The sequence below is a fragment of the Ochotona curzoniae genome, unplaced genomic scaffold, assembly GCF_017591425.1.
Source record: "Ochotona curzoniae isolate NIBS_2020 unplaced genomic scaffold, NIBS_Ocur_1.0 contig_1014, whole genome shotgun sequence".
Classification (NCBI taxonomy): domain Eukaryota; kingdom Metazoa; phylum Chordata; class Mammalia; order Lagomorpha; family Ochotonidae; genus Ochotona; species Ochotona curzoniae.
In genome coordinates, this window is record NW_024464920.1 from 835,366 (window position 1) to 845,822 (window position 10,457).

The window sequence follows — 10,457 nt, forward strand, 5'->3', positions numbered from 1 at the left end:
GCAGTTTCCTCTTCCCTGCAGTGGACAGGAGCCTGCCAGCAGGGGAGCCACCCTCCTCACCCCAAACCCGCTCCCCCAGAGGCCCAACTGTGCCTGCCGGGGGTCCCAGAATCCAGGGCAGCAGCTGCTGTTGGAAGCTTCCCTTCCCCAAACCCCAACCCCAGGCCTAGGCACCTAGCTTCTGCAGAACGTCCAAGCAGCTTCTATCCACCCGGGCAGCAGGTGCGGGCACTCCGGAAACTGCTGATGTGCCCAGGCCAAACATCAGCCTGGTAGTGTCCCTGGGGGAGGAGGGCGAGGAGCGCCTGTGGCTGTATCCTCTGTGTGTGTGTGTGTGTGTGTGTGTGTGTGTGTGTGTGTGTGTGTGTGTGTGTTCGCGCGCCTGCGTGGTGTCAGCTCCTGCATCCCTCCCCCAGTCACTGGACCCTTTGCTCCTCTAATAGACCCTGGGATGGGCAGCATCCCTCTGCCCTCCCCCTACCAGCCCAGCCCAGTTTAGTACCTGCAGCTCCTGGAACTGGTCCCTACCAGCCTGCCAGTCTCTGGTCCTGGCTGCCCCTCAGCCCCCTCCCCTTGCACTTCGGGAATCCGCTCTAGTTCTGGGAAGGCCCGTGACTGCGCAGCAGCTGGAGGGGGGAGGGAGAAGCCAGCAAGCCCCTCAACTGGCCCTGCGCAGGCAGGCTTCCTCGGGCCGGCCCCACCCCACCCTAACCCTCCTGGGATGCCTCTTCCCACAATCCCACCCTCATGCTGGGGCCTGGTGCAGGTCCAGCTTTGAGGCCTGTGTCTTTAAGGCTGAAACCCCAGCAGGCAATTTCTGCGGGGCCAAGTGTATGTGTGGGGGAGGGGGCCAAAGCCGGCCAGTCCATTAGCTCCTGAGCGCTGGCTGCCAGCCTTCCCCCAGGGCCCAGGGGAGTTGGGGGGGGGGGGGAGCGCAAAGCCTTTGCCCCTCCGCTGTCCTGGGGTGACCGGAGGAGTGGGGGACGGCCCGCGGGAATAGAGCAGGGCTGTCTGCGGGCGCGCAGGTTCTGGGGCGCAGCTGGGTCACTGTACCTCACTTGGCCCGGCCCCACTCTTGTACTCCAAAAGCTGCCCTTTGGTCTCAGGCCCTGTGAATCCGATGTTCGAATGACTCCTAGCTTAGCTCAGGCCCTTCTGCCCTGCGCCCCAGCCTTGGACGCCAGCTGTCAGGCGCCGCCCCGCACCCCTGTTTGGTTCCAGGTTGGCGACAGGGGTCTCGGCGCTCCAAGCGCCCGCAGCGCGCAGGGAGGGTGCGGCGCTCTCCGCAGGGTGGGTGGGGCACCCCGCACCCCCTCCCCACGCCGCCCCACTCTCAGGCCAGGGGGAGGAGCTGCCCGTGCCACCACAGCCACCACGCCCCGGGCCGCACCGCTATAAAGGCGCCTCGCGGCCGCTCACGGCTTTTCCTGCAGCCCCCCGGCTTCTCCAAGCGCACCGCGACCCCCGTGCGCAGCTGCCATGAGCCACCACCCGTCGGGCCTGCGGGCCGGCCTCAGCTCCACCTCGTACCGCCGCACCTTCGGGCCACCGCCCTCCCTGTCCCCCGGGGCCTTCTCCTACAGCAGCTCCCGCTTCTCCGGCGGCCGCCTGCTGGGCTCGGCATCCGCGAGCTCCTCGTCGGTGCGCCTAGGCAGCTTCCGCGGGCCCCGGGCGGGCGCGGGCGCCCTACTGCGCCTGCCCTCGGAGCGCCTCGACTTCTCCATGGCTGAGGCCCTCAACCAGGAGTTCCTGGCCACGCGCAGCAACGAGAAGCAGGAGCTGCAGGAGCTCAACGATCGCTTCGCCAACTTCATCGAGAAGGTGCGCTTCCTGGAGCAGCAGAACGCCGCCCTGCGCGGGGAGCTGAGCCAGGCCCGCGGCCAGGAGCCGGCGCGCGCCGACCAGCTGTGCCAGCAGGAGCTGCGGGAGCTGCGGCGGGAGCTGGAGCTGCTGGGCCGCGAGCGCGACCGGGTGCAGGTGGAGCGCGACGCGCTGGCCGAGGACCTGGCGGCGCTCAAGCAGAGGTCAGGGGCCGTCGAGGCGGCTGCTCCCCGTGTCCCTCGCTTCTGTCCCTCCCCAATGGCCGCCCAAGGGTGTGGTCCCCTCCAGGCCGGGTATGTGCTCTGTGTTGGGGACCGGCTGTCTGCCTCCTCGGGGCCCTCTGCTCAGCTTATAGCTCTTTAGACGGAAATGGGGGGGGGGTCTAGTTGGAGGCCTGGAGCCCTCTCCTGACAGGATCGTGGGGGCCCCGTCGGGGATCAGAGCTCAGGCAGTGTCCCTTCTCCTCCACAGGTTAGAGGAAGAGACGCGAAAGCGGGAGGACGCCGAGCACAACCTAGTGCTCTTCCGCAAGGTATGAGCGCCGGGCTCCCAAGCCCGACGCTGGGTCAGGCTCAAGCGGGCGGCGCATGCAGGGTGGGGTGGGGCACCCAGCGCCTCCCGCGGCAGCCAGGCCCTTTGGGCCCTCATGAGCCCTTCCCTTCTCTTGTCTCCCCACCCCCTCATCCCCACCCGCGAAGGACGTGGACGACGCCACCCTGTCCCGCCTGGAGTTGGAGCGCAAGATTGAGTCTTTGATGGACGAGATAGAATTCCTCAAGAAGTTGCACGAGGAGGTGGGTCCGTGCGGTGCTGGGGCGCGTAGCCCGAGCCTACAGGTGGATGGGCTCACACCCCTGCGCCCTCTGGTGGCGCTGCGCCCCTTGGCACCCCCTTCTGTGGACCCCAGTGTGTGTGCTGAGGGTCCTTCTGGGCCGCCTTACCCCCTCTCCCCCTCCCACCCCGCACACCTCACCGCGTCTTCCTTCTGCACTGTGAGCGCATTCGGTCTGCCCTGGGCCGCAGGAGCTGCGGGACCTGCAGGTGAGCGTGGAGAGCCAGCAGGTGCAGCAGCAGGTGGAAATGGAGGCGACGGTGAAGCCGGAGCTGACGGCAGCGCTGAGGGACATCCGCGCACAATACGAGACCATCGCGGCCAAGAACCTGCAGGAGGCGGAGGAGTGGTACAAGTCCAAGGTGTGTGTGTGGGGAGGGGATGGCGGGGAAGAGGGGTGGTCCGCGTGCCAGCCCCCCGGAGCCGGTGTCACCGCTGCCCTCCCTGCAGTATGCGGACTTATCTGACGCCGCCAACCGGAACCACGAGGCTCTGCGCCAGGCCAAGCAGGAGATGAACGAATCCCGACGGCAGATCCAGAGTCTGACGTGCGAGGTGGACGGGCTGCGTGGCACGGTGAGTCCCGGGTAGTGCGCGCTCCAGGGGGACCCGCGGAAGAGGCGACCTGGTGCCACCCCGATCGAGACCCAGCCACCCGGGTTGTCCTTGGTTCTCTGCAGAACGAGGCGCTGCTCCGACAGCTCCGGGAGCTGGAGGAGCAGTTCGCCCTGGAGGCGGGCGGCTACCAGGCCGGCGCCGCGCGCCTGGAGGAGGAGCTGCGGCAGCTCAAGGAGGAGATGGCGCGGCACCTGCGCGAGTACCAGGAGCTCCTCAACGTCAAGATGGCCCTGGACATCGAGATCGCCACCTACCGGAAGCTGCTGGAGGGCGAGGAGAGCCGGTGGGCGCCGGGGCCACTTGGGGGCGGGCGGGAGGCTGGCCTGGGCGCTGACCCTACGCTGTGCCCATCCTTAGGATCTCCGTGCCCGTCCATTCCTTCGCTTCCTTGAACATTAAGACCACGGGTGAGTCCCGTGCACGTGACTAGCAGCCTCGTCCCTGTCCTGGGTGGTAGTGGAGCAGGGGGGTTTAGGAAGTCGGGGGGAGGGAACCAGCCCAAGCATGGCCCCTCTGCCCCTGGTGTCGCCTCTCCCCAGTGCCAGAAGCCGAGCCTGCCCAGGACAGCCTCAGCCGCAAGATGGTTCTGATCCGGACCATTGAAACGCGGGATGGGGAGGTGAGGAGGCTTCCCCAGCAGCGCCAGCTGCAGCCCACCCTGGTGGGGCGGAGAGGGGGGCGTTGGAAGGGATTGCCAGTGCATGATTCCCTGAGGAGAAGGAGGGGTGAACTGGAGCTTCAGCTGGTTTCGCCCCAAAGTGTGTAAGATGGAGAAGGGGTGGTGCTGAAGAGTCCAACACCCTCCCCTGCCTGCCCCTGCTTTGCCTGCAGCACGTTGTCACCGAGTCGCAGAAGGAGCAACACAGTGAGCTGGACAAGACTTCCAATCACACCTACTGAATCCCCACAGCCAGCAGCAACTCCTGTCCCCAGCCCCGGTCCCACTCGGGCCCACTCCCCACAGCAGCCCCTGCCCCCAGCCCCGGTCCCACTCCAGCCCACTCCCCACAGCAGCTCCTGCCCCCAGCCCCGGTCCCACTCCGGCCCACTCCCCACAGCAGCTCCTGCCCCCAGCCCCGGTCCCACTCCGGCCCACTCCCCACAGCAGCCCCTGCCCCCAGCCCTGGTCCCACTCCAGCCCACTCCCCACAGCAGCCCCTGCCCCCAGCCCCGGTCCCACTCGGGCCCACTCCCCACAGCAGCTCCTGCCCCCAGCCCCGGTCCCACTCCAGCCCACTCCCCACAGCAGCCCCTGCCCCCAGCCCCGGTCCCACTCCAGTCCACTCCCTAAGGCCAACTCTGAATGAGCCCCACCCCAGTCTCTTGTGCATGTGTCTCTGGGGAGCCATCAAACACCATTCCGCTTCCAGCAGCAGCCGGGCCTCTCCCATGTACCCCACGTACCTCACCCTTCCCTGTCCTACTAAAGAAGAGGCTGATGTGCCTGCCTCCCCAAAGCCTGCTCCAGCCAGGATCCTGGACAGCTGGGATGGGCCAGAATCTGGATTTCAATTCTGAGTTAAATAAAACTGCTGCGTGTCCAGGGTGTGTGTGTGTCTGTGGGGCTGGGCTGGGGCAGGCCAGCCTGCAGGGGGAGCCTCTGGCAGCAGTGTCACCCCTTGTCTCTAGCCACAGCCTCCTCTGGATGCTCTTCTCCCTCTGCCTGACTGCCCAGCCACCTGCTGTGTGTCCTCTCTACTCGCGACCCCCTTGACCCAAGCTGGCTCAGCTCCAGCTGTTGCAGCCATCAGGGGAGTAAACCAGCAGATGAAGGTCTTTGTCTAACCCTCTGTCTGTAACTGTTCCTTTCAAATAAATAAGTCTTTAGGGCCTAATACGATAGCCTAGTGGCTAAAGTCCTCGCCTTGAACACCCAGGATCCCTTATGGGTGTCAGTTCTAAACCCAGACACCTCATTTCTCATCCAGCTCCCTGCTTGTGGACTGGGAAAGCAGTTGAGGATGGCTCAAACCCTTAGGGGCCTGTGGGAGACGCAGAGAAAGCTCCTGGCTCCTAGCTTTGGGTTAGTTCAGCTCACCTTTGCTTGGAGAGTGAATCAACATGGAAAATCTTCTCTGTCTCTCCTCTCTGACTTTAGAATAAAAATAAATTGGGCCCGGCTGAGTGGCCTAGCAGCTAAAGTCCTCACCTTCAACACACTGGGATCCCATATGGGTGCTGCTTGGTTCTAATCCCAGCTGCTCCACTTCCCTTCCAGCTCCCTGCTTGTGTCCTGGGAAAGCCCTCGAGGACGGCCCAAAGCTTTGGGACCCTGCACCTGCGTGGGAGACCTGGAGGAGGTTCCTAGCTCCTGGCTCCGGATCGACGCTGCACTGGCTGTTGCACTCACTTGGGGAGTGAATCATCAGACGGAAGATCTCCCTCTCTGTCTCTCCTCCTCTCTGTATGTCTGACTTTGCAATAAACATAAAATAAATCTTAAAAACAAATAAATCTTTAAAAAAAAAAGTCATTAGTTGACCCAGCATAATGGCGTAGTGGCTAAAGTCCTTGCCTTGGGCATGGGATCCCATATGAATCGTGGTTCTAGTCCCAGCAGCTCCACTTCCCATCCAGCTCCCTTCTGGTGACCTGGGAAAACAGTTGCGGGCGGCCCAGGGCTTTGGGACCCTGCACCCACATGGGAGAACCAGAGGAGGCTCCTGGCTTCGGATTGGCTTGGCTCTGGCCGTTGTGGCCCTTGGGGAGTGAATCATCGGACGGAGGATCTTCCTCTCTGTCTTTCCTCCTCTCTGTATATCTGCCTTTTCAAAAAAAAAAATAAATATTTTTAAAAAGTCATTATCTTATATATTGAAAACTCTACAGCAGACTCTACCAAAAAAACTAATAAAGTCAGTAAAGTTATAAGATATATACCCAGCACACAGCAGTTAGTAGTGGGATAAGATGTTTAGGATGGCTGAATCCCATCGTGGAAGTTCTGACTACACTGCTTCTGATCCGGCTCCCTGCTAACGTGCCTGGGAAGGCAGTGTAAGATGGCAAGGGTGCTTGTGTCTGTTCTACCCATGGACAGCAGGGACAAGTTCCTAGCTCCTTGCTTCAGCCTGGCTCAGCCCTAGCTGGAGTGTTTTAGAAGTAAACTGTTTTGTTGTTCTTGTTGTTGTTGTTCAAGTAAGTAAATATCATTCATCTATCTATCTATCTATCTATCTATCTATCTATCTATCTATCTATTTATTTATTTACTTATTGGAAAGGCAGATATACAGAGAGGAGGGGAGACAGAGAGGAAGAGCTTCCGTCCGATGATTCACTCCCCAAGCAGCCACAACGTCTGGGGCCAAGTTGATCCAAAGCCAAAAGCCTGGAGCCTCTTCCAAGTCTCCCACGCAGATACAGGGTCCTAAAGCTTTGGGCCGTCCTCGACTGCTTTCCCAGGCCGCAAGCGGGGAGCTGGATGGAAAGTGAGGCCGCTGGGATATGAACTGGCCCCCCATCTGGGATTTTGGCATGGGTAAGGCAAGGACTTTAGCCGCTAGGTTACCATACTGTGTTCTTAAATATTTATTTATTTTAAAAGATTTATTTATTTTTATTACAAAAATATATACAGAGATACAGAGAGGATATATATGCAGATATACAGAGAGGAGGAGAGACAGAGAGGAAGATTTTCCATCCGATGGTTCACTCCCTAAGCGGCTGCATTGGCTGGAGCTGAGCCAATCTGAAGCCAGGAACCAGACCTGAAGCCAGCCAATCTGAAGCCAGCCTCTTCCGTGTCTCCCCCAAGGGTGCAGGGTCCCAAGGCTTTTGGCCATCCTTGGCTGCTTTCCCAGGGCACAAGCAGGGAGCTGGATGGGAAGTGGAGCCACTGGGATTAGAACCGGTGCCCATATGGGATCCCAGCACATTCAATGTGAGGACTTTAGCTGTATCGGGCCTAAATATTTATTTATTTTAAAGATTTATTTTTATTATTTTTTTTTATTGGAAAGGCAGATATACAGAGAGGAGAGAGAGAGGAAGATCTTCCATCCGATGATTCACCCCCCAAGTGAGCGCAATGGCCGATGCTATGCCGATCCGAAGCCAGGAGTCTCTTCCAGGTCTCCCATGCGGGTGCAGGTTCCCAAAGCTTTGGGCTGTCCTCAACTGCTTTCCCGGGCCACAGGCAGGGAGCTGGAAGGGAAGCGGGGCTGCCGGGATAGAACCGGCGCCCATATGGGATCCTGGGCGTGCAAGGTGAGGACCTTAACCACTGCGCCACAGTGCCGGGCCCTAAATATTTATCTTTAAACTAGCTATTTAAGAGACAGACTGAGAGATAAGGAGACACACACACATGCCAACCTTTCATTGGCTCACTTTTCCTATGATCTCAGTGGCAGTGGTGGTGGTGGTGAGGATTTGGCACATTGTCAATAGTGGAATGAGGTGATCAATTAAGACCATCTCTCTGGTTTTGTTTTAGATGTATTTTTTTTTTTTTGACAGTCAGCATTGGAGAGAGATTTTCAATCCATTAGTTTATTCTCCAGATGGCCAGAAAAGCCAGGAGTTTTCTGGATATCCCATGTGGGCAGCAGTGCCCAGGCACTTGGGCCGCTTTCTGCTGCTTTTCCCAGGCCACTAGCTAGGAGCGGAGATGGAAGCAGAGCAGCCGGAACACCAACCAGCACCCATATGGGATGTCAGCATCAAAGGATTGGCTTTACCTGGCATGCCGAACACCAGCCCCAAACTTTCTGATTTTATTTCCTATGTCCCATCTACCCATAAGGACTCATTACTCTCTCAACACACCAGGTCTGCCACGTTTCCTTGTCTTTGAAAGTACTTAATTAGTGATCAGGTAGGAACTTTTCACTTTCAACTTGAGATCCTATCCCGTTGTACTCCCCAAAGGCCTCCAACAGGTGAGCCAGGCTGACGTCCAGGGACAAGGACTCCCTCTGGGGCTCCCCTGTGGGGGACAGAGACACAGGTGCTCGGGCCATCCCCTGGCATCCCAGGGTGTGTGCTGCCAGGAAGCTAGGTCAGAGCTGTAGTCAAGCCAGGTACTTGGAGATGTGGGCACCTCAACAGATACCACATGGTGGCACCATTTTCTGTTTTACAGAGATTTATGCATTTAAAAAGCGAAATTACAGCGCGAGGAAGAGAGCTAGCTCTTTGGTCTGCTGCTTTATTATTCCTCAATGGCCACAGATGGGGGCCAGGCGTGGCAGCAGCGTCTTCAGCCCTGGCGTCACAGTGCTGCTCCCTGTTTTTCGAAGAGGAAGTTCAAATGGAACTGCTCTTCTCTTTCCTCATTCTTGTATTTATCCATCCACCCATCCATTCACAAAGTTTGATTACGTTTACAAGCACAACATCAGGCATTGCAAGTACGACAGCAGGCCAAAGGCAGAGGGTCACCTTCACCATGCCCTCGGAGGGTCAGCAGGGGAGACTTTACTAAGCCCTGGTGGAGGCCAGTGCTGTCATGGCAGGTAAAGCTGTTGCCTGTGATGCCAGCCGCCACGCAGGTGTCGGCTGGAATCTCAGCTGATCCACTTGGTTAGGCCCTCTCAGAAAGGATTGTCTTCTTGAACAAGTCTCAGTTGGTATTGTATGCATCAATATGCAACTGATTTTGTTGTTGTTGCTATTGTGAAGGACTTTTTGGTTTGAAAGTCAGAGTTACAGGGGCTGGTCCTGGAGTGTAGTAGGTTAAGCCTCTGCCTGTAGCACTGGCATCCCATAACGGCACTGTTTTTTAAGTTCTGGCTGCTCCACATCTGATGCAGCTCCCTGCTAATGGCCTGGGAAAAGCAGTGGGGGATGGCTTAAGTCTGTGGGCCCCTGCACCCTCATGGGAGACCTGGAAGAAGCCTGTCTTAGCCCTGGTTTTGGCCTGGCTCAGCTCTGGTTTTTGCAGCTATTGGGTACTATATCAGCTCTCCCTCATGAGCACTAACTACGTTTTTTAAAAAAAAGCTTTAAAAATTTGGGGCCCAACACGGTAGTCTAGTGGTCGAACTCCTCAGACCCCACATGGGCACCACACCAGTTCATGTCCTGGATGCTCCACTTCCCTTCCAGCTCCCTGCTTATGGATTGGCAGGCAGTGGAGGATGAGTCAAAGCCTTGGGACCCTGCACCCACTTGGGAGACCCGGAAGAAGCTCCTGGCTCCTGGCTTTGGATCAGCTCAGCTCTGGCCATTGCAGACACTTGGGGAGTGACCCAGCAGATGGAAGATGTTTCTGTCTCTCCTCCTCTCTGTAAATCTGACTTTCAAAAATAACAATAATAATAATTAATAAATCTAAAAAAAAGATTAAAGAATTTTTAAAGGCAGGTTTGCAGAGAGAAAAAGAAACAGAGAAAGATCTTTCCTCTGCTGGGTCACTCCCTAAAATGCCACAGCAGCCAAAGCTGAGCAGATTCAAAGCTAGAAGTTTCTTCTAGGTCTCCCATGAAGGTGCAGAGGCCCAAGCACTTGAGCTGTCCTCCACTGCTTTGCCAGGCCACAAGCAGGTAGATGGGTGGGAACTGGAACAGCCGGGACTCAAACCGCCACCTAAATGGGATGTTGGTGCCATAAGCAGAGGCTTAACCTACTATGCCACGGTACCAGCCCCTGTAAGTCAATCCCTAATAACATGTTAATATTGATGAATACATGCCTGCCTGGGACATGCTCTGGAAAAAAACAAAAAAAAATGAAACACAATTCAACTTGTTGAGAGGACAGAACCAAGGAAGCTGTGGGGAGAGAGGTTAACATCCATTGTTAGAACGTTACATTGTTATGACTATTATATAAACATATTATCCATGCTGTATCGGGATACTGATACACATTGTTATGGAACCTGAATTAGCCTCATTAACAGGCCAAATCGGAAGTAAAACAAGGACAATCTAGATAGAGGGACAGGACGGCGAGACACGTCGAGGAGCTCAAGTGTTTGGGTGCCGCCCGACACCCAGAGCCGGCTTCGGGTGGTCAGCCCGGCTCGGGTGGTCTGCCCAGCTCGGGTAGTCAGCCCGGCTCGGTGGTCAGCATGCCGGCCTCGGGTGGTCAGCCCGGCTCGGGTGGTCAGCCCGGCTCGGGTGGTCAGCATGCCGGCCTCGGGTGGTCAGCTCGGCTCGGTGGTCAGCCCGGCTCGGGTGGTCAGCATGCCGGCCTCGGGTGGTCAGCTCGGCTCGGTGGTGAGCATGCAGGCCTC

At 57.9% G+C, this 10,457-nt stretch overlaps 1 protein-coding gene across 1 annotated transcript; it reads left to right on the plus strand.

Annotated features, from left to right (window-relative positions):
• The first annotated feature begins 1,476 nt into the window (after positions 1 to 1,476).
• PRPH (peripherin) lies at positions 1,477 to 4,171 on the plus strand. Its single transcript, XM_040988549.1, has 9 exons — positions 1,477 to 2,024; positions 2,293 to 2,353; positions 2,520 to 2,615; positions 2,845 to 3,015; positions 3,104 to 3,229; positions 3,334 to 3,554; positions 3,629 to 3,678; positions 3,811 to 3,890; positions 4,103 to 4,171. The coding sequence occupies exons 1-9, from the start codon at positions 1,480 to 1,482 to the stop codon at positions 4,169 to 4,171; spliced, it is 1,419 nt and encodes a 472-aa protein (XP_040844483.1). The 5' UTR covers positions 1,477 to 1,479.
• The last annotated feature ends 6,286 nt before the right edge of the window (positions 4,172 to 10,457 follow it).